General features: G+C 38.5%; 4 protein-coding genes across 11 annotated transcripts; 1 reads left to right on the plus strand and 3 right to left on the minus strand.

The window, feature by feature from the left end:
• Nucleotides 1-673: 673 nt before the first annotated feature.
• On the plus strand, nucleotides 674-5,657 carry LOC126588491 (DEAD-box ATP-dependent RNA helicase 20-like). The gene is made up of 14 exons (XM_050253583.1): nucleotides 674-827; nucleotides 932-1,251; nucleotides 1,401-1,580; nucleotides 1,699-1,851; nucleotides 2,081-2,244; nucleotides 2,443-2,535; nucleotides 2,762-2,847; nucleotides 2,929-3,161; nucleotides 3,562-3,780; nucleotides 4,352-4,404; nucleotides 4,607-4,699; nucleotides 4,821-5,064; nucleotides 5,168-5,234; nucleotides 5,351-5,657. Exons 1-14 carry the CDS (start codon nucleotides 775-777, stop codon nucleotides 5,391-5,393), a joined length of 2,001 nt encoding a protein of 666 aa, XP_050109540.1. The 5' UTR covers nucleotides 674-774; the 3' UTR covers nucleotides 5,394-5,657.
• A 100-nt stretch (nucleotides 5,658-5,757) lies between these two features.
• Nucleotides 5,758-8,960, minus strand: LOC126588485 (G-type lectin S-receptor-like serine/threonine-protein kinase LECRK2). Of its 3 annotated transcripts, none has more exons than XM_050253578.1 (2): nucleotides 8,879-8,960; nucleotides 5,758-8,148 (listed from the first exon to the last, which is right to left on the minus strand). In XM_050253578.1, exon 2 carries the CDS (start codon nucleotides 7,954-7,956, stop codon nucleotides 5,782-5,784), a length of 2,175 nt encoding a protein of 724 aa, XP_050109535.1. In that variant the 5' UTR covers nucleotides 7,957-8,148; nucleotides 8,879-8,960; the 3' UTR covers nucleotides 5,758-5,781. The 3 variants fall into 3 exon arrangements, with proteins under 3 accessions (XP_050109535.1, XP_050109533.1, XP_050109532.1); XM_050253576.1 differs by having other exon boundaries at nucleotides 5,758-8,143; nucleotides 8,879-8,954; XM_050253575.1 differs by lacking the exon at nucleotides 8,879-8,960 and having other exon boundaries at nucleotides 5,758-8,280.
• Nucleotides 8,961-11,610: 2,650 nt separating this feature from the next.
• On the minus strand, nucleotides 11,611-16,555 carry LOC126588514 (serine/threonine-protein kinase BSK1-like). Of its 6 annotated transcripts, none has more exons than XR_007611491.1 (9): nucleotides 16,094-16,555; nucleotides 14,991-15,059; nucleotides 14,535-14,625; nucleotides 14,340-14,394; nucleotides 13,930-14,003; nucleotides 13,529-13,612; nucleotides 12,637-12,770; nucleotides 11,891-12,446; nucleotides 11,611-11,754 (listed from the first exon to the last, which is right to left on the minus strand). XR_007611491.1 is itself a non-coding variant. In XM_050253620.1 (3 exons), exons 1-3 carry the CDS (start codon nucleotides 13,620-13,622, stop codon nucleotides 12,414-12,416), a joined length of 261 nt encoding a protein of 86 aa, XP_050109577.1. In that variant the 5' UTR covers nucleotides 13,623-13,876; the 3' UTR covers nucleotides 12,173-12,413. The 6 variants fall into 6 exon arrangements, 1 of the variants encoding a protein (XP_050109577.1); XR_007611490.1 differs by having other exon boundaries at nucleotides 13,930-14,006; XR_007611489.1 differs by having other exon boundaries at nucleotides 11,891-12,003; nucleotides 12,351-12,446; nucleotides 13,930-14,394.
• A 419-nt stretch (nucleotides 16,556-16,974) lies between these two features.
• On the minus strand, nucleotides 16,975-19,377 carry LOC126589213 (G-type lectin S-receptor-like serine/threonine-protein kinase LECRK3). Its single transcript, XM_050254417.1, has one exon. It carries the CDS (start codon nucleotides 19,375-19,377, stop codon nucleotides 16,975-16,977), a length of 2,403 nt encoding a protein of 800 aa, XP_050110374.1.
• Between the last annotated feature and the right edge of the window lie 1,520 nt (nucleotides 19,378-20,897).

Below are 20,897 nucleotides of genomic sequence, written 5' to 3' on the forward strand. Positions count from 1 at the left end.
TTTAATTCATATCTTTAAACATTTTATTTTATTTTATTTCTTTCTTTAAAAGGGGACCAGCTGGTGGTTTTGTCACGGTAGTCCACCCTCCCATAGGCCGGAAGAAGATTCACAAAGGCATTTTAGTCTCCTCCTGACAACCATGCATTGTGCGATTCACCAACGCTAACACTATGTTTGGATGAGGGAAATAAACTTGGAATTTAGATAAAAGTTAGAATTTATAAATTGACATGCACCAATTCCCTTGTTTGGATTTATAAAAATAGAAATTTAAAATTTCCGCGTGGAAAAAAAACTTGGAATTTGGGGCCTTAATTCCCAAGTTTAAATTCCATGTAAATAGGTGTAATTTCCCAATTTCTATGATTAGGAGTTTAAAATTAACAAATTCCATTTTCAGTTCCATTGTTCGTTTAGTTTAACCAAACAACAAAATTCACAAATTCTGCAAAATGAATTCCTGTCATTTCAATTTCCGTCATTTTAAAATTTCTTAGTAATCTTAAATTTCTTCGTCCAAACATAGTGTAAGAATCAAAACCAAAACATGCCTAAAATTTTAGGCAGGAGTAGGTCTAACAAATAAAAGATAAAAGGGGTAAGTTTAGGCGTAGGTGTGAGAAAGACACTTGTTGAACACCTTGTAAGTGCTTAATGGGTGTTTTCCAAAAAATAAAATAATGACTGTACATGGTTTTTCATTCGCTCATCGTGGTCATGATTGGTACCAAAATTTCGAAAACCTAGCTTAAGCCATAAGGTATCTCGAATATGGTGAAGCGCTCCAATGATCGCAATGAGAAGTGTTCTCGGACAAGAAGAAGGTGACTCTCTCTATCTCTCTCGCATGGGCAATTGGATATGAATTTAAACTTGCTAAAGTTTGAGATTGAAGAAAAACATGATAATTTTGTGTTGTTTGTTCCAGACTCGGTGGGTTGAATGCTGTCGGTGATGATGATGGTGATGCTGCTCAAGGCACCTCAAAAGTTAGGAATGGGCGAGTGCAATTGGGCACCAAATTTGTTACTCTTCTTCGAGTCAAGGAGTCATCAAGGCAGCGGAAGCAGAAGCAGAAGCGGAGGGAAATTACTGCTCAAGGCGGCACCTCTAAAACCCAGGTCGAGGTCGAGAGGGAAATTACTACCTCCGTAGAGGTCCAAGAGTATAGGCAACAGAGGGGAATTACTGTTTCAAGCCGTGATGTTCCAAACCCCATCAGGACTTTGGGTCGCACTCCGTTTCCAGGTACCTACATTTTACTCTCTCTCTTTTCTTTTTCTTTTTTCCTTCTTGTATTATTTGTTACAATATATATACTTACATGAGATAATTACTCTTTGCCGGAAGTTAGCTACATACAGTTTTCTATTGATATGATTTTATCTTGATTGCAGAATATGTTAAGGAAGAATTTTTAAACGCTGGATTCATCAGGCCTACACCAATTCAGGCTCAGGCATGGCCAATTGCTTTGGAGGGCCGTGATATCATTGGTATTGCTCCACCAGGATCCGGGAAGAAGCTCGCGTATCTGTTGCCTGCAATTGTCCATATGAAATCCCGGCCAAAGCTATGTGAGTATGTTACATGTTAGTCATCCTTAGGATAATCAAATCCTGGCTCTTTGAATCATGTTCGTATATTGTTTATATTTATCAGGATTAAGTTTTCCGTTTTATAATTTTTCTTCAGCTTGTGGAGATGGCCCAATAGTATTGATTTTAGCTCCAACCCCCGACCGCTCTATTCAAATCCAACAAGAGTGTACTAAATTTGCTGCAGCACACATCGAAGCCTTATGCAGCGAGCAACTGATTGGTTATAAAAATTCTCGTGTGCCATGTGGTAGGTGGTGGTGGTGATGAACTACGTTTTACATTGTATTCTTATTATTGTGCTACTGGTACGCTCTTTCATGTTTTGGATATTATCTACTTGATATTCTGTTATAGGCATTAGTAATGGTAACATGACCCTTAAATTGATTTTGTTTTAAGTGGTGATTTTAAGGAGGGCTTGTTGTTTGAGTATATTGTTATTCTTCTTATTGATTGCAATTAATATTTTGGCTCAGGAGTTGGAATTTTAATTGACACACCTGATGGCGTGCTTAATGCGTTAGAGTCGTGTCGTACAAACTTGCGAAAGGTCACATACCTTGTGTTGGATGGTGCTGATTGGAAGCTAACAGAAGAAGACATGGAGTTTAAGTCTCAAGTTCAAGAAGTTATCTCTCAGGTTTGAGATATTACCCCTACTTGGCTCTTCATACTTGCGGTGTTGTTTTTTTAAAGGTGGAAATCTTTAGCATTTTTAAATCCCCTCACTCACACACACACACACACACACACACACACACACACACACGTGTGTATGTATTTATATCTCAAAGTTTATGTTCGGTTTAAAATTGTATATTGGGTTTTCTGTATACAGATTCCCCCCGACTGTCAAAAATTGTTCTGGGGTAGTAGCTGGCCAGAGGAGGCTGATGAACTTGCCAGGCCATTCCTTCGTGACGCATGCAAAGTAATATATATCTTACTAATTTTTTTTACCATCACCTGGTCATTTTTAATTGTTGTAACTGGATGAAATTAGTAGTCACCAAAAGTCTTCTATCTTGTGATTGCAACAGTTGGTACTTGTTTGAAATTAGCAGTCACAAAATGTCTTCTATCTTCAATGTTGGCGTATTTATTTTTTGGTGTAATACCCAATACTTGTTTGACATTTATCTTTGGATGTTGAACAGGTTGATGTAGGTTCTCCAGTTCTGAAAGCTACACATCCAATAGACCAAATTGTTGACATCGTTGCTGAAGATCAGAAATATAACGAGTTGGGGATATTCTAATGTTTGATCTTCTGCAGTTAGTTTGAGGTTATATCTACATTTCTGATTTGGTTTCAAATTTTCAGATTGGTAGGCTTGCTAGGTGACATCGCAGATGGCAGCAGAATACTGATATTCATGGATATAAAGAAAGGATGTGAATCATGTAACCTCCTCGCTCAGAAGCTTTCCGATGAAGGTTACGCAGTCTCTGTTAATGAAAACGTATGTCAATCGGATAGGGTCCAGATTGTCTCTGGGTTTCAAGGTGGCTATATCCCCATAATGATTGCAACTGATGCTGCTGCTCGTGATCTAGGTATCAATAGAGTTTCTTTAGTTTGTGAAAGACTTTCTTTTAAGTTTTTTTGCTTGTGCTTTAAGAGTTACTTCTCTTTTTACTGTTATAATTTTATTATTACTATTATAATTATCATATAGCCGACCCCACTTAGTGGGTTAAAGCTTTGTTGTTGTTATATTATGATTTCATTTAGAAAGAAGTATCTTCTTCAATCTCCTCACTAGTTGAAAGCTTTATTTAATTTACTAGTCGACATCCCCCTTTCCAAAGTCTTGCCCTGTTAGTAACCTAGGGTTTGTTTGGTTACTGTGGGGGTGTTGGTTTGTCACCCTAGCAATTTTTGTTGAATGCATTTAGCCTGTGAATTGGCCCGAAGCCTTGTTTCTTATCACTTTGTTTCATGCTTAATTTGCAGTTCTGAAGAATGTGAAATATGTTATCAATTACGACTTTCCGGGATCCATTGATGATTATGTTTACCGCATTGTCCTTGCTGAGCCAAAAGGAACAGCATACACGTTCTTTACAACTGCTAATGCTAGATGCGCAAAGGAACTTACCATCTTACTCAAGGAAGCTGGACAGAAGGTTGGTCCTGAATTGGCAGCACTGGGGCGTGATGTAAGATATCCAGGTGAATAACTATAAACATTGGATTAAATAATGTTGTACACACATTGTCATATACACACGTGATGCATAGATCTTCCAGGTCGTTTGTATGGAATGGTGGATGTCTTTTTTGATGAAAAGAGCACCTTGTCCTGTCCTTTCTTCTCCCTGTGTACCAGATGCTGTCATATGATTTCGTAGGGTTTAATATAAATATTCGAGCTTTGATAAGATTGCTTATCTTGCAGCCATTTGGATTTTTATTCTTTAGTATCTTAAAAAAAAAAATTGAATCATAAATCATAGAATGAATAAATTTCAAACTTTATATTACACATCCGTTAGAACTAGTGTTTGGGCGTTTCTGTTTTTTTTTTTATGCCTAAAACTAGTTTAGCTCCCATCCTCCATATATTGACTTGACGATGTTCACTGTTTATTCTTCTGTGTGGTTTATGGTTTGGGTATGATGCGAACGTATGGTTAATCTTTGACTTCCAATTATTTATATATTTTATTTTGGGTATGAAAGTACAATTGGAATTCACTTCTTTTTTGGATTTATGATATGGCCATGAACTGATGTCTTCCAGAAAGCTTCATACCTGGAATCCCTCGCGGAGCAGCTAGCTTTCTGAGTGAGAAGGTATATACGAATGTGTGTGGGCTACTGCGCCACAGCTTTATTACCTAACTTTGCATTTGCATATTACCCATTTTTTGTGGCAAATAAAATTCAAAATTCAACCACTGGTCTAACACACGTAGTTCACTGCACATTTGCATACAGGACCAAAATTAAGGGCTGTATGTTGATAAAGTTGTTCTACTTGTATTTATATAAACAGGTTACAGGTGTTGTTTACTTTCCAATATATCCGCATTGTCCCGAGGCTAAAACTACTGCCAGTTTCGCTGTGGACAAAGTCAATGAAAAAAAGGTTAAAACTGGAATTTGTAAAAGCTGATGGTCTACTTCTTACGTTAGCATGTTCTGTTTTACGAGTAATCTTTAATGGCGTACCTGTTTAAATATGATGTTCTGCATGGCTTCTTTTTCAGAAACTTCAACTGCATTTTGTGAGAGTGGTGGAGGCATACGAATGCTTGTCCGGCATTCCTGTTAGAGTAACTTATGTAACTCTTGAGGCTGCTGATGGCACGGCTTGTGAAATGAATGCTTATGGAGCAATAGTTGCAAGGTGGGGGATTACTGGCAAAGTGAAAACCATATATTTTGGCAGAGTTAAACCCAGTGGTCGTATGTCAGCACTATTCGACATCAGAAAGAAATTGGATAACAGAGGTAACCATCTGTCTGAAGCACTCAAAAACACATATGGCTGTCCGAACCTTGGAATTCCGTGATGGATGGGGTTCTTAACTATCATGCATTTCACTTGTCACAGTCTATAAGATCTGGCCAGAAAGCAGCAGAAAGTTGAGGGAGTACCGTAGTATCGCTGACAATGAGAGGTAAATTTGATGTTTTATTATGTTTGCGATTTTATTTCTGAAACTTAATTTGTAATTTCCATACCCTAAACTTGAGTGCATTGATACATATATATCATAACTTTAATTGGTTACAGGCAAAGAGAAAGAAAAGGAGCCCTCGGCGTCGCTACTGCTTAGGGCATACTCAGAATGGATGTGGAGTATATTTTGAACAATATGGTTGTGTTTGGAAACGGGACTGTGCATCAGATTTACTTGGTTTTGGGGGGGCACATCCTCTGTAATCTGTTGGTGAAAGTCACACTTATTTTGTCAAGTTTACGTGCGGAACCTTTCGTTTATAAATTTGCAGAAATCAGTCAGGAAATTTCCATCTTAATTGGAGGCTTAATTACCCTTAGAGAAATCGATGAAGATGAACACGCGATTGACAAGCCATAATTTCGCACAATCTTTTGGATGCCTGATCGACACACACAACACTAGTCATACGATCACTTACACGAAACTGATGAGGTTTCTACCTCTACCACTTTAATGGTTTTGAGTCCTGGATGATAAAATATCACGACGATGGTTTCAGTACTGGAATTGAGATTTCAACGGTACCTTCAAGGATGTGTGTGACATCCTTCATGGTAGGTCGTAGCGACGGATCCTGTTGAATGCACCACAACGCAATGGTCACATACTTCGCCATCTCCTTGATGTTATCCTTAGCCTCCTCGTCATTCTCCAACAGCAGATGGAGTTTCCTTTGGTCATAACAATTAAACGCCCAGTCAGCTAGTACCATTTCCTTTTCATCCTTAGCCTCCTCGTCATTCTCCAACAGCAGATGGAGTTTCCTTTGGTCATAACAATTAAACGCCCAGTCAGCTAGTACCATTTCCTTTTCATCCTTTGCCTCCGCAAAATTCTTCCTGCAGCAAATTATCTCTAATAACAAAATCCCAAAGCTGTAAACATCCACTTTGACGGTGACAGGCAAGCTTGTCAACCACTCAGGGGCAACATAGCCTTTCGTTCCCCTGATTGCAGTGATCGTTTGAGTTTGGTCGGCTTTCAAAAGTTTGGCTAATCCGAAATCAGCGATTCTCGCCGTGAAAGAGTCGTCCAGAAGAATGTTTTCAGGCTTAATGTCACAATGTATGATTTGGCTGCTGCAGTCCTCGTGCAAATACAAGAGCCCCCTTGCAATTCCCAAGGCAATTTGCTTTCTGAGGTACCAGTGTAACCTTGAGCGCTCTCCAAAGAGAAAGCTGTTCAGAGAGCCATTGCTCATAAATTCGTAAACAAGAATCCGGTGGTGCCCCTCATCACAAAAACCTAGTAGCTGAACTAGATTTCTGTGATTTGTTCTACCAATTCCACTCACTTCAGCTTTGAATTCTGGATGATCACCTTCTCTAAACATGGTGTCCAATCTTTTGACAGCAACAAATTTGCCGTTATCCGACGCAAAAAGTCCTTTGAATACTGTTCCAAAAGCACCGCGACCCAGTTCTTCCATGAATCCGTTGGTAGCTTCTTTTAGCTCCATGTAAGTGAAACATCTTAGATTGATGCCTTGAATGAACGGGGAAAGTTGACTTACCTTTGGTTTTATGAAATAGTTGCGACAAACAACAAAAAAGGTTACTGCCAACATAAGGAACACGACCAGCATGCCAATCACCATGAACACTAATCCATGGACGACGGAAGCTGAAGAACTTTTCTTTGTTGAATCCTGCCCCGCTTGTCTTGAAGTAGAATTGTCTATCCTTATTTTGATCAGAGCCTTCCAATCGACGCTAGGGTCAATCCTCCCGTTTGAGAGAGGGATACTCTTTTTCCAACAGGTCTTGTTCTTGTAAAAGGCAATGCCACAAAAACAATCACCTAAGCAAGTCTGGCGACACCAATCCTCCGTTACTGGCTGAAAATACTCATAGTTAGCAGAGTAAGCCCAATCTGTGTTCAGCATCTCTTGAAGGTAAAAAAGATCTGTTTCTAGTGCGGCATCATCACAACGTTGGGAAGTGAAGTTCTGCTTGCATCCTTTCAGCACATCATTTGGATCAACGTAGGTGTAACCATACGGGCAGTGGCAACTTGGTCCTCCATCATCATTTCTGCATAAGCTGTTGAACCCGCATGCACCACCGCCCGTGCCTTCCAAAATCACTGTGCAAATGTTCAGAGGTGTGAGGGACAAAGCAGACCAAGCCCTTTTGACACTTGAGCTAGTACTGCTTTTCGGGTAGATGTAGTGCCGGAAAACTCCATCATACTCAAGGGTGGCTCTCTGGTAGTAATCTTGTATTGAAACTGTACTTGGTGATATCATATAAAGCATGCTTCCATCCCTGGCTGTAACGTAAATAAAACCGGACAGGTTGAAGATTACCTGAAAGCCACTACCCTGAGTTAGCGTCGACCAGTAAGCAGAATTAGGAGTATCCAAGGGAAAATACGTTGTGTAAAGCACAGCGTTTCCGTCAGTCTGTAGTGTAAATTGGAATCTTCCCTTTGAGTAATTCGTCTGCGTATAAGGAGCAAAGAGTATGCTGCCTTGATGTAGAGTCTGAGCAGGTAGGATTGTATCAGTTGGATGATCGAAACTCTCCCACGAATCGATCGAATTTCCATTAGCCAGCACAAAATTTCCATTGTCCAGCATGGCTGCATGGCTAACTCCAGTTCCAGAAGAAGAAGCAATCCATACTTGTCTGCGAGTTGCAATATCACTAAGCATAAACTGACCATCTTCGGTGAGTTGAACCGCGGATCCTTTTGCCACTAGATTATTTCCATTGGCTGACCAGACAATAGTTTTTTCAGGTATCTTGTCAAACCAGATGGCCAGTAGAAAGCCACCATTATCTCCAATTTTTCGGAAACCGAAGGCAAAGTCTCCAGATGGCGATGCCCAGAACGAGTTACTGTCCTGTGCAATGAGGGATGAACCCAAAGTTATATTCATGGGAGGTTGAGCAAAGGTATAAAATGGCAGCTGTAGAAGGAGAAGTAGAAAGCAAAAACTATATGCTGGTTCAAATGCCATGGTAACAAGAGAAATTTTCACTTTGGCTTAAGAGCCTTAGACATGAACATATATATATGTTTGTGTGTATAATTTTCCTCACCTCACATTCATGCCGTTGTTATATCTTTCTTTTTTTCCCAGTTTTTGTCAGTCACCAAGAATCCATTAAAAAAAGTAGTCTACGAATTCTGTCTCCTTTTGTGTCTTCTTCTCACGTCTAATAATTTTTATATCTATTTTTTTAGTACTAATCAAAAGTAGTGCTTGACTGCAACGAACTAATTAAGTATAAATCATTTGCAGTAGGACTAGTGCTTAACTGAAAGACGAATTTAAGCAATTTGTATTTCTGCTTTTGTTTGCCGTCCTAGCAATAAAAACGCCTCTCGCAGTCACCGAGTCACAGCCACATAATGCTGCAAAAGTGGTCAAACAATTGTTGTCTTCTTCCCTTATGATTTATGAAGGCAGCCGGACACATTACTAATTATGTGAGATAGCAAATTATATATATATATATATATATATATATATATATATATATATATATATATTTCTAATCTTTGTGCCAGTTGAATTAGAATATGATTAAAGGAAATGAGGTTGCAGAAGAAGATTAAAGATGCAATACCTTTCAGTTTCGGATGAGGACCCAATGATGGAAACCTGCTGTACTCTTGTAGTGCAATGCTGGTGCATTGCAGGTTCTATCTAATATTCCATTCCATGGCGGGAGACTCAGTTTTCATATGAGCCTTTAACCTTCAATCCTATACAACGGCACCCAATTTACAGAACTAGGGGACTAGCTCTTAGGGGACTTGGTGGGTATAGGCCTAGTGCATAAGGCCTAGGCGGGTTTTTAAATAAGTCTCTACTTAAAATTGCAAAAAATATGCAAAATTAGAATGATATATAAATTATAAAGTACTATAATAGATTGAAAACATAGGGAACAATCATGTATAAGTGTTGATCCAAATGTCCAGCAAGTATAGTACAATTTATTGAAAACATAAAATGCAAAACGAAGGTTATCTATTTTGTGTTTAAGGGAGAGTCGGCACACCAAACAATTTTCATAAATAAAAGAGCAAGTAAAAAAGTCACAAAACCACCTAAGCCCCTAGACCCACCTAGGTCCACCATGCCCGCTTATGCCCACCAAGGCTCTATAAGGGTTTAGGTGGCTAGGCAAGGGCCTAGGCAAGTCTAGACGAACTTTCTAATTTTTTAAATGCATAGAGACTAATTAGGGCAATGACTAGCAACCTAGCACCTACACGGTCCTAAGCAAAGACCTTTAGAACACTCAGTATGGTCACATATTTGTGATGATACTGAAATAACGGTGGAGGTGAAGCTTTTGTTACCATGCTGCTTATAACACTAGAACTCGGCTTACAAGGTGTCTCGAAAGTAGCTTTAGAGGCTATAAGATGCTCCCTCTAGAAATCCCAGTTTTGTAACATCCCACGTCGCCTAGGGGAGTGATCCTTATATGTATATTCTCATCGCTACCTAGCATGAGGCCTTTTGGGAGCTCACTGACTTCAGATTCTGTAGGAACTTCGAAGTTAAGCGAGTAGCGCGCGAGAGCAATCCAATGATGGGTGACCTATTGGGAAGTTCTCATGTGAGTTCCTAGAAACAAAACCGTGAGGGCGTAGTCGGGGCCCAAAGCGGACAATATCGTGCTATATATGGTGGTGGAGCGGGCCTGGGATGTGGTGGATCCGGGCCGGGATGTGACAAATGGTATCAGAGCCAATCCCTGGCCGGAAGTGTGCCGACGAGGATGTCGGGCCCCTAAGGGGGGTGGATTGTAACATCCCACATCGCCTAGGGGAGTGATCCTTATATGTATATTCTCATTCCTACCTAGCACGAGGCCTTTTGGGAGCTCACTGGCTTCGGGTTCCGTAGGAACTTCGAAGTTTTAAGCGAGTAGCGCACGAGAGCAATTCCATGATGGGTGACCCACTGGGAAGTTCTAGTGTGAGTTCCTAGAAACAAAACCGTGAGGGCGTAGTCGGGGCCCAAAGCGGACAATATCGTGCCATGGTGATGAAGCGGGTCTGGGATGTGGTGGACCCCAGGCCTGGATGTGACAAGTTTAATTGGCAGCAGATAAAAGGTCATTTTCGTGCAACCATTTTGTTTTTCACTCAAGTAATGCCGATTCATTTTCAGTTAATTCGTTTGTAGAGAAGTAAATTACTAAATTTATTACTTCAATAGTTCGGTGTTCTCAAATATCCAGAACATCATGTGCTAAGATTTTTCTGATTATGTTGTTGTCCACTGCGAATGTTTCATCACTCTTTGGCAGTTCTCTGAAAAAGAATTTTGAACGGCTAAAGGATGGCACTCACTATAAGGTCAGTTTAGTTCATTTGGCTTAAGAGGCCTTCTTCTTGTTTTTCATTTCATGCATGCTTTATCCGGTGTCTTAAAAAACTAGTTTTAAGACTCGCTTAGGCGGTTTTTGGGGGCAACAATGATTATTGTGATCAACTAAACTGAACATACAATGACAATAGATTTGGTGGAACTGAAACATCAACAGTTCCTTCAAGCATCTGCCTGACATTCTTCATGGTCGGTCGCACTAATTGATCCCCTTGAATGCACCAAAATGCGATCAACCGTTAATGTGGGATTTACTCTCAACACAGTGAACTTATAAGGAGCTACCAATTTCCTTCATTAACTATAATTTTAGTCAATTACGCCCTAACTTTTATAATTGACTAATTTTCTCCCTGAATTAATACCTCTTAACTCATTCCCTCAAGCAAACATGTTGTCATCACCACTAACCACTGCAATTCCTGTATCACGCAAGTTAGATCTCATTTTTGCAATCTATAAATTTTCTGTTGAACAACTTAAATGTTAATACACTAGCTACTTCAGACACTATTATATACATATTTTGTGCTTACCATACATATATGCATGCATGGATATATACAGATTCAAAAAAAAAATTATAAAAAATTCTATAACAATTTCTTAGTAGTAAACTAGATAATAAGCCCGCGCGTTGCGGCGGGAACCAACTGTCATGAATGAACAGAGGGATACATGAGTGAATGACGTCGATAAGATAAGCAGCTTGGCTTTTTATATACATTCAACTTAGTATGGGTTATTCAGGTACACCAAGAATCGCCACTATTTGAAATGAATTAGGTGGATTAGAAACACAATAATCTCACGCAACTAAGATCATCTAATACTTTCAACACTATTTGCAGCTCAACTACAATACCTATTATTGATTAAGAAATAATTCCTAACCCATTACTCAAAAACCTAAATTTCATAAGAAAATGAAGAAGAAAAAAATGAGCAAAATTTTTGGTAAAACTCAATAATTGTTTCTAAATATACCTTCTCAGAATTTCAGCACTGCTTTGATGATCTATAAAGAAGGCAGCTTTGGAGAGTTTGGAATCGAAGTAAGGCATCAATTTTGGTCGCGGCGAACTCGTCCCGGAACTTCAGAAACCCAAATAAAAAATATGATGATTAAGTAGAGCAGCAAATGATTACACATATGTATAATAATATATATATAGATAAACACACAAACACAAATTAATGTTTCAATTTGTATCTTATCAAAAGCTTAAACCTCCAACTAATCATTCTCTCCCAGAGGTCATCAGAAATGTGATTCTTCTGAGAATCGACGTTTAAGGAGAGGATTTGTTCGTCCCCGGGAAACCACAAATACAATCAAATAAGCTGCCAAAAGAACATTAATAAATGAAAAATACAAAACAAAGAAATAATGAGAAACCAAAATATGCATCTCAAAATCTAATCACTTTTTAGCCTGCTGGCCATTTTAAGTTCTTGAATTTAGATAGTTAAACCATGACTCAGCACATGAATGAAGTGAGAGCGTGAAAGATAAGTGGGGCAAGCTAAAAGTCATCATCGAGTCATGCATTAACTTTCAAACTGTTCCAAAATAGCTAACATCTTTAACAAATGAATAACTTAAATGCTTAAGTTAGCCATAGGAAGCCTGCAGAACAAAGTTAAACATGAAGAATGAATAAAATGACATACAGATTTAAACAGCATACCAAAAAAGGCGTGCAACGCTGAATTCTTCTTGACTTGCCTATTTAGTGAGTTATTGGACCTATTTAGAGAGTTACTGGACTGAAATGAAGCCAACTCTGCAACAGAGAAACAAATGGAAAAGTCAAAATCCAGAAATCCAACTTTAACTCAATCAAATATAATAACCAATGAAAGTTGCAAGCTCCAAATACTCAGCAACGTAGACAAAGAAATTTGTCTTTCAAAGACTTAATTGGTCCTCTATTTTATTAATTATCGTTTGGGAAAGGAAATTTGAGACAACACCTTATCAAAGAGATCCATATATGCATTTAAATCATGGTACAATGGGCGGCATTCGCTGCTGCAGTGATCTAATGCTTTGGCAATGTTCAGAGCAACTGTTAGTCGTATAGCCCACTCAATGGTCTGATTCTCCCCTGTCAAGGAAGTGTGAGGTGAATTTATACCTGAAGCGCTTTGAAAAGATATAGGCAATAAATTTCAGAGGTCACTTGTTAGGAATATGAGAATGGGAAAAGCAAAATAGCAGTCACAATTTGAAATGAAAATAGCACACGTGTAGATAATAAATCAGCTTTGTGAAAGTGGTTTGAGATCAGAATATTATGCTCAAGCAGATCAAATGCATTCTTCAAAGCGATGAATGACAAAAAAAATCAATATCTTAGGTAAAAGAAGAGAAAATTATATATTTGCAGGACTGGCCTCATCCAAAAGTCTAGCCAAAACAACATCTTAAAAGTAGTAGTCGAAAGTAAGATTGAAACTGAAGAAGTAGGAAAAACAAAATGGTTAAACAGAAAACATGCAACTTTGAAATATCCAACTTTATATGTCAGGTTTATCTTTGACAACACCATAGCATCTTTAATCAGTATGGCCTGTGCAAAATGAAATCGTCAATCCTGATTCACAGAGAAGAAAAGATCAACTCCCATATAAATTAAGATGCTATCCAACATCCCTAGTCCTTGTTAGCCCCCAATCCCAATCGAAAATCCCAACAGCACAAACATTATTAGTCCTAACAATGTATAAATCTATATGCACACATATATTCACACAAAAATATATTTATGCACATATATTTATATACACGGACAACATTGAGTTCAATCCAAATCTATAGTCCAAACAATGTACTAAACACGTAATAAACATAAATCCAATGTACCTCCAACAGAGACTTGAACCATCTTCCGAGAGTCACCATAGCTTTCCTTTGCCCTTTTTCTCTTTCTAATCTCGTAGATTTTATCTGGAAACATAAATAAACTACAAAATCACAACTCACTTATACTGGATCAATGTTTTGCTCTGAAATCTCTATTTTAGACTTAGTATCGAGAAACGAAAAGTCTTATATAGGAAAAAAAATTCAATTTTAAAAAAGAAATGTACTTTTTAGTTCAATTTCCACAGCCATGGTAATTTATGTGGACTAAAATTAAGATTAACCAATACATCCAATCAACTGCAACTAAGCAACTTATAGTAATTTAATCTGTGTTTGTGGGGGGGTGGGGGGGGGGGGGGGGGAGAGAGAGAGAGAGAGTAATCTATTGTATAGCCAACCTTCTTTGAATTCACTTCTAGGCCCTCTTGTGGCTTATTACCAAAACTCTCCACTGCATTTGCAATAATGCCCTCTGCTTCTCCTCGTGCGATAATTATCATTTCATAAGTAACATAAGATGAACCAACATTTGAAAAGTATAAGTAGATGGACCAACACAGATAGAAAACACCTAAATTAACAGCAAGATGAAAGCTTAATGGAAAAAAAAACTGGATAAAAAATAGCTAAATTTACAGAGATATGCGAAAATAGGGTGCAAACATAATGTGCCTCTTTTTTAATGTGGGTCAGTGAGGGTAAGAGAGTGTGCCCTCGGTGTTCTCACTCTCAGTGCAACCTTGCTTGACAGAGTAATGACCTTACTACCAGAATGGAAAGAAGCTGGTAAAACAGCATTGGTACTTACATTGGATATATGCAACCTACTCTGGGAGCCATGTATCCAAAGTGGTAGATCTCACCTACAAAAGCATCCAAATCATCATAATAATGCAGGGAAAAATAGAACCGAAACTCATTAGCATAACGCATAAACTATGGAATTGAGTACCATACAAATAAAAAAACGAATTTGAAGTTTTTGCATAACCGAAAATTATACCTTTGATATATGTACCCCAAGACTACTGTGGATCCCTGAACATTGCATGCATATGAAGATACCAAGATTCACGTTAGCCAATCGTGGAGCTCTGCACCAAAAAATGGAAACACTACAACAAATTAGAAAAAAAATGTTTGACATATCTGTTTGAGGTTACCCAGACAACATGCAGTATGAAAATATATAGGATGTTTAAATTGAAAATATATGTACTATTGCTGCAATGACATATCTGCAAATCAAAGTAATATTACAATATATATATATATATATATATATATATATATATTTCACCCATCTACATAAAAATAAAACTCTGTAAAAAGTTTTAATTTATAAAAAAAAAAATGAAAGCTAAAATTATATTTAAGACCTAATATCAATTGGCAACTGTTAATTGACTACTCTCTTTGATGACATGCTTCAACTGAAACAAAGGTTCTGGGTAATTACATATTTTATATGCATGCCTCTGTTTCTCCAAAGATCAATGACGAAATGCTTTCATCATCCTTTGTAGATCTGTAACAGAAACAAACAATGAGAAACATGTCATTCAATTCTTGATTGTTACCAAGACACTTAATGAGGATGGAATTAGAAGTATGTCATTGCATTTCTCGATTGTCATTCCAATATGGATGTTAATTGGACTCTATTAATATTGAAACTATCAGATGAGAAATTAAACAGAAGAAAAATCTAAAGTTTCTTAACTGAACATGCTCATGAAGGGGTAATAGGTTGCTAATACAAAGAAAAAAAGACAAATTTTTCTACACATCACCATAAAACGATCACAAAGTACTTTTTTTCTTGGCAACTTCGTGGAACAGAAAGAAGCAAGATACATAAGGGGCAAAACAATCTTCTTACTCGTACATCAAAGCAAAAGAACAACCATTACATTAGTATGCCATTATCATTTGGGGAACAAATCCAATTGGCAGCTTTTACATACCTACAATTATAAGCAAAGTTTGGAATTCACAAATAATACTGGGCAAATACTAAGGCTGCCATTTGAAAAAGCTAAACAACAACAAACTTTGACAAATTAACTACAACTAAATTCATATGACATTCGATATATGAAGACATTCTGAGAAATCAAAGGCTCTGAAATCAATACCATATTTCATGTGCCTTTTACTAATAGTGAACCCAGCAGCAGAACCAGGATAAAATTTTGATTTAGAACCTTGCTATCTTTGTCCTTGTAAATATGATATTTTGGCATCAGCAATATATCACAAAAAAAAAAAAAAAACACATATATATCTGAACTCAAATAAAATATAGAATGAACATAAAAAAGGCAAATTATGAACGTTTAGGAGCTAATTTCATTAGCAATTAAAGCAACCAAGCTCTCTCAACATCACGATTCAGAACCCCCCAGGAACCCAAAAATTTAATGAAAATTTTTCTAATCATTCAATTGGATTAGACAAAATCATAATTTTTTTTCTAAAGCCCAATTATATTAAATCACAAATTTGAAGCAGATTTTGACATGCAATAAGTCAATAAGATAGGAATCGCTTCAGACTAACCTCGATGGTAGGGCCTCCGGAATCGGCCGATCCGAACCAAGCTCCTAGGTTATAGGGAGATGCCGTTGATGTGAAATTCAACACGCAAACCTTTGACGCAGCTGTGGCGCCTGGTGGTGGCGGGGGTTCCACACTGGGAGAGACTCCAGAAGAGGAATCTAGTTTTCTGGTTTAGAGAAAAGGGAATGAAGGAAAATAGTGGAGAAGAGGGAAAACGCTGTTGAAATCTTGCAGGAACAACCCTAAACCCTAAGGTAGAGCTTTCGAAACCAACCCCTTTCTCTCCCTCCAATCGTACACCCCCTGTGACTCTGTTTGCCTGCAAGCCGCATGCCTTCCTCTCACCAAATCTCTATCTCTCTCCCTCCCTGTCTCTATTCTCTCTTTGCTCACTCGCTCTCTCTCCCGACGGCATGCTCTCATCGAGTCCCACTGCAGCTCACAAAGAAAGGAAATGAAAGTCTCTAACCCAGCCAACCCGTTCGAAACCCTACAGACCCATCGCACCCCTGCCTTCCCACGATCATCAACACGCGGCGTGAAAATGAGCGGCAGAGAGACTCAGTGGCAGCCTCGTAAATAAAGTGAAATTCAGGTACAATGAACAGTCAAGAACAGTGCCAATTGCAATGCTTTCTTTAGACTAAAGTAATATATCCATAAATAATAAAGAAAACAGAGGAAAATCCCTTTAATTTGTTGTTATAACTATAAGATGACGTTTAACCCTTGAAGGCGGTGTCCTAAAACATTGGTGGCATTTGTTTATAACTAGGTCTGCATGCATGTTTTTGTTTATGGCAGAAAAAAGCAATGGTGTTTATAGAGCAGAAATGAAGATTTCTAAATTTTTATGGAGACACTTCAGGAATCAATTACGATCACAATCCCTTACATTGAACGTATAATGATGATGGATTCGGTGGGTTTGAGAGTTCAACAGTTCCTTCGAGCATCTGTGTGACATTTCTCATGGTCGGTCTTCGTGATGCATCCTCTTGAATGCACCAAAACGCGATCATCAAATATGTTTTCATCTCCTCGATGTCATCCTTTGCCTCATCGTCGTCGTTTCTGAATAGCTGGTGCAGTTTGTTTTGCTCATAGCAATGATATGCCCAGTCAGCCAGTATCATTTGATCTTCATCCTCCATCTTCGCTTCATAATTCTTCCTGCAGCAAACAATCTCTAATAGCAAAATGCCGAAGCTGTAAACATCTGCCTTTACTGTGACAGGCAAGCTTTTGAACCATTCAGGGGCCACATAACCTCTTGTCCCCCTGAATCTAGTCGTTGTTCGAGTCTGCTCTATTTTCAAAAGCTTAGCCACTCCAAAGTCAGCAATTCTTGCGTTGAAAGAGTCGTCTAGAAGAATGTTTTGAGGCTTGATGTCACAATGTAGGATTTGGATACTACACTCCTCATGCAAATACAAGATCCCTCTTGCAGTTCCCAAGGCAATTTCTCTTCTTTGATACCAGCTTGGCCTTGACTCTCCAAAGAGAAAGCTTGCTAGAGAGCCGTTGCTCATAAATTCATATACAAGAATTCTGTGCTGCCCTTCGTTGCAAAATCCTAGTAGCTGGACTAAGTTCTTGTGATTTGTTCTGCCAATTGCGCTCACTTCAGCTTTGAATTCCAAATCGTTCTCTCTGACCATAGTGTCCAATCTTTTGACAGCAACATGCTTCCCATCTTCGGATGCTAAAACTCCTTTGAAAACCGTTGCAAAAGCCCCACGTCCTAGTTCTTGCTTGAATCCGTTGGTAGCTCCTTTCAGCTCCATGTACGTGAAACTTTTCAGATTATTGCCTTGAACACCCGGGTAAAGCATACTCAACTTTGCTTTTCTGTGATGGATAATGTGGAAAAAAAGTAAACAGGTTATGATTAGCAGGAGCAAGTTCAGAAATGCGGAGCTACCGAGGAGACCTAGCCGAGCGAGGTTGGGAATTGAATTGGAATGCTTTCTTGAATTGTTAGAATCGATCCTTATTTTGATTAGAGCTTTTTTACCAACAGTGGGATCAATCCTTCCGTTCATAAGAGGACTTCCCTTCTTCCAACAGTCATCATTTTTGAAAATGACAACGGCACAGAAGCAGTCACTTAGGCAACTCTGCTTGCACCAATCCTCACTTACTGGCTGAAAATGCTGATAATCCGAAAGAGGCCAGTCTCTGTTTTCATGTTCTTGAAAGTCGAAAAGATGTGTTTCTGGAAAGGCTTGATCACAACTCTGAGAAACGAAGTTCTGCTTGCATCCTTTCAGCACATCATTTTTATCAATAAAGCTGTATCCATCTGGGCACTCACAAACCGGTCCTTCAGTATCATCTCTACATAAGCTATTGAACCCACATGCACCGCCACCTGTGCTTTCTAAGATTGAGGTACATAAATTTGAAGGTATGAAGGAGGAAGAAGACCAACCCTGGCGCCTCGTTCCCACACTACCCGAGCCAGTTTTTTTAGGGTAGACATAGTGCCTGAAAACTCCATTGTACTCGAGCATTGCTCGGTGGTAGAAATCTTGCGTTGAAGAAGTATTGTCCGATAGCATATTAAGTATGCTACCATTTGTGCCCGTAAGGTAAATAGAGCCAGACTGGCTGAAGATGACCTGAAAACCGCTGCCCTCAGTGTGTGTTGACCAATAATCATGATTACGGGAATCCAATGGGTAATTTGTTGTATAAAGCAACAGTTCTCCATCAGATTTTAGCGCAAACTGGAATCTCCCTGGCGTGTAATTTGATGCCGTGTAGCTAGCATAGAGTTTGCTGTTCCGATTTAAAGTCTGCGTTGGTAGAAGTGTATTAGTTGGTTCCTCAAAACTCTCCCACAAATATTTTGAACTTTTGTTGGCCAACACAAAATTGCCGGTGTCTAGCATGGCTGCATAGGCAACTCCAGTAATACCCAAAGATCCAGCAAAAGATATTTGCTTTCCAGTTTTATCCTTGAGCATAAATTGGCCATCATTTGTAAGTTCAACCTGAGATCCTTGTGGCACAAGACTACCCCCATTGGCTGACCAGACTATCGTTCTTTCTGGTATTTTATTGAACCAGATAGCTAGTAGGAACCCATCTACTCCCAGTTGCCGAAAACCGAAAGCAAATTCACCAGATGGTGATCGCCAGGATGATGAGTTATCATCTAGTGCAGTGAGGGATGAGCCCAAGGATATATTGTTGTAAGTTTGAGCTGGAGTGGAAATTGGTAGTATCACTAGAAGGAGAAGTAGAAAGAAAACACTATATGGTAGTTCAAAATCCATAGTACATAATGAAGGAGTTAATGGTGAAGCTTCTGCTGAGAACCATTTACACAATGTTCATATATACACCATCATTTCCGGAAATCGTCATCTACAATACCTGAAGATCATCGACAGCCCCAACACTAGGTTTAATTGAATTTGCGATAATGCCAAACAATGCAGTCCTTTCCTTGGTATACACATCAAAATACTAGGACAAATAGAAAACTCAAATGTTCCCTAACAAGACTAATATATAAATACTATGTAAATGATATCTCTTGTTGTTTTGATGTGTAGACTGATTCTTTGTTCAGCATATTCACAATCTGTGCAAATAGATTCTTCGTTCAGCATATTGAAAAACTCATTTATTGAATAACAATTTCATGTTTAGTTTAATGACGGTCTTAGACAATATAAACTTCTGGTGTAAGCAGATAGGCGTGGAGATTCAGATTTATATTTGGATCATTCCATAAGTCTTCGTTTTCTACATTGTTTTAAAAGACATTAATTTTTCTATATCATCGATCTTGTTTAACCGACTCATACAAGGAACTCGTTGACTATTGTCTGAGTTTTACAAGTGTGTCGCACGATGTATTTTATATGTTTAAGATGGATAAAAGAAATCAACACAGGATCTTCGAAACTTCAAATGGTTTTATATACGGTTGAAAGCTTGAAAATTTAGCCTTAGAAAATTAGTCTACATATCTCTATTGATTTGGATGTTGATGCAGCTTTGGCATTCAGAAGTTTTACCAAGTAATTTTAATGGCTTAAAAAACGCTTCAATACAAATATGAGTGAAGTTTGTGTGTGTGTATAAAGGCTTCAAAATCGTATGATTCAATCCGCAGCAGATCAATTTTGCTTGGCATTAGTTGGGTACTGGTAAGAGGTCGCACTTGGTGCGATGGCAAGTACCTTCGCCCATGAGCGGTAGGTCTCGGGTTCGAGACTTGGGAGCAGCCTCTCCATAAATTGGGGTAAGGCTAGCCGACATTCACCTCTCCCAGACCCTGCATAAAGCGGGAGCCTTGTGCACTGGGTACGACCTTTTTTTTTTTATTAGTTGGGTACTGGTATTACTTAGCACTTCCGAAGAAAATAACCTTGACTGATTAACGATGGGTTGATATGTAATTTGATTTGTTACTTATGTGCAACATTATATATTCACATTTTCCACAAATGCAAACATTTCTACTTGTAAATTAAAACACAAATTAACTCTTGTCACTTGACGGTAAATCTTGGAACTCTCAGGCGGCTAAGCATTCCCAAATGTCGAGAACATTTTTAAACGATGCCATCTCTGGATATCTCACTTCAGTTTGTCTTCAAACAGGCCATGTCTAGCTACCTTTGATGCAAGACCTGCATTGTAAGCATTTTTTTGTTCATTACGTGCAAGCTCATCTTGGTGGTAGACAACTAGACATTAAAGAAAATGCTGCAATACAAGGAAAATTGTTTACAGAGGAGAAAGTTTGTTACAACATATTAAATTTTTCAAAGTACAAATGAGA

The sequence above is a fragment of the Malus sylvestris genome, chromosome 11, assembly GCF_916048215.2.
Source record: "Malus sylvestris chromosome 11, drMalSylv7.2, whole genome shotgun sequence".
In the NCBI taxonomy this organism is placed as follows: domain Eukaryota; kingdom Viridiplantae; phylum Streptophyta; class Magnoliopsida; order Rosales; family Rosaceae; genus Malus; species Malus sylvestris.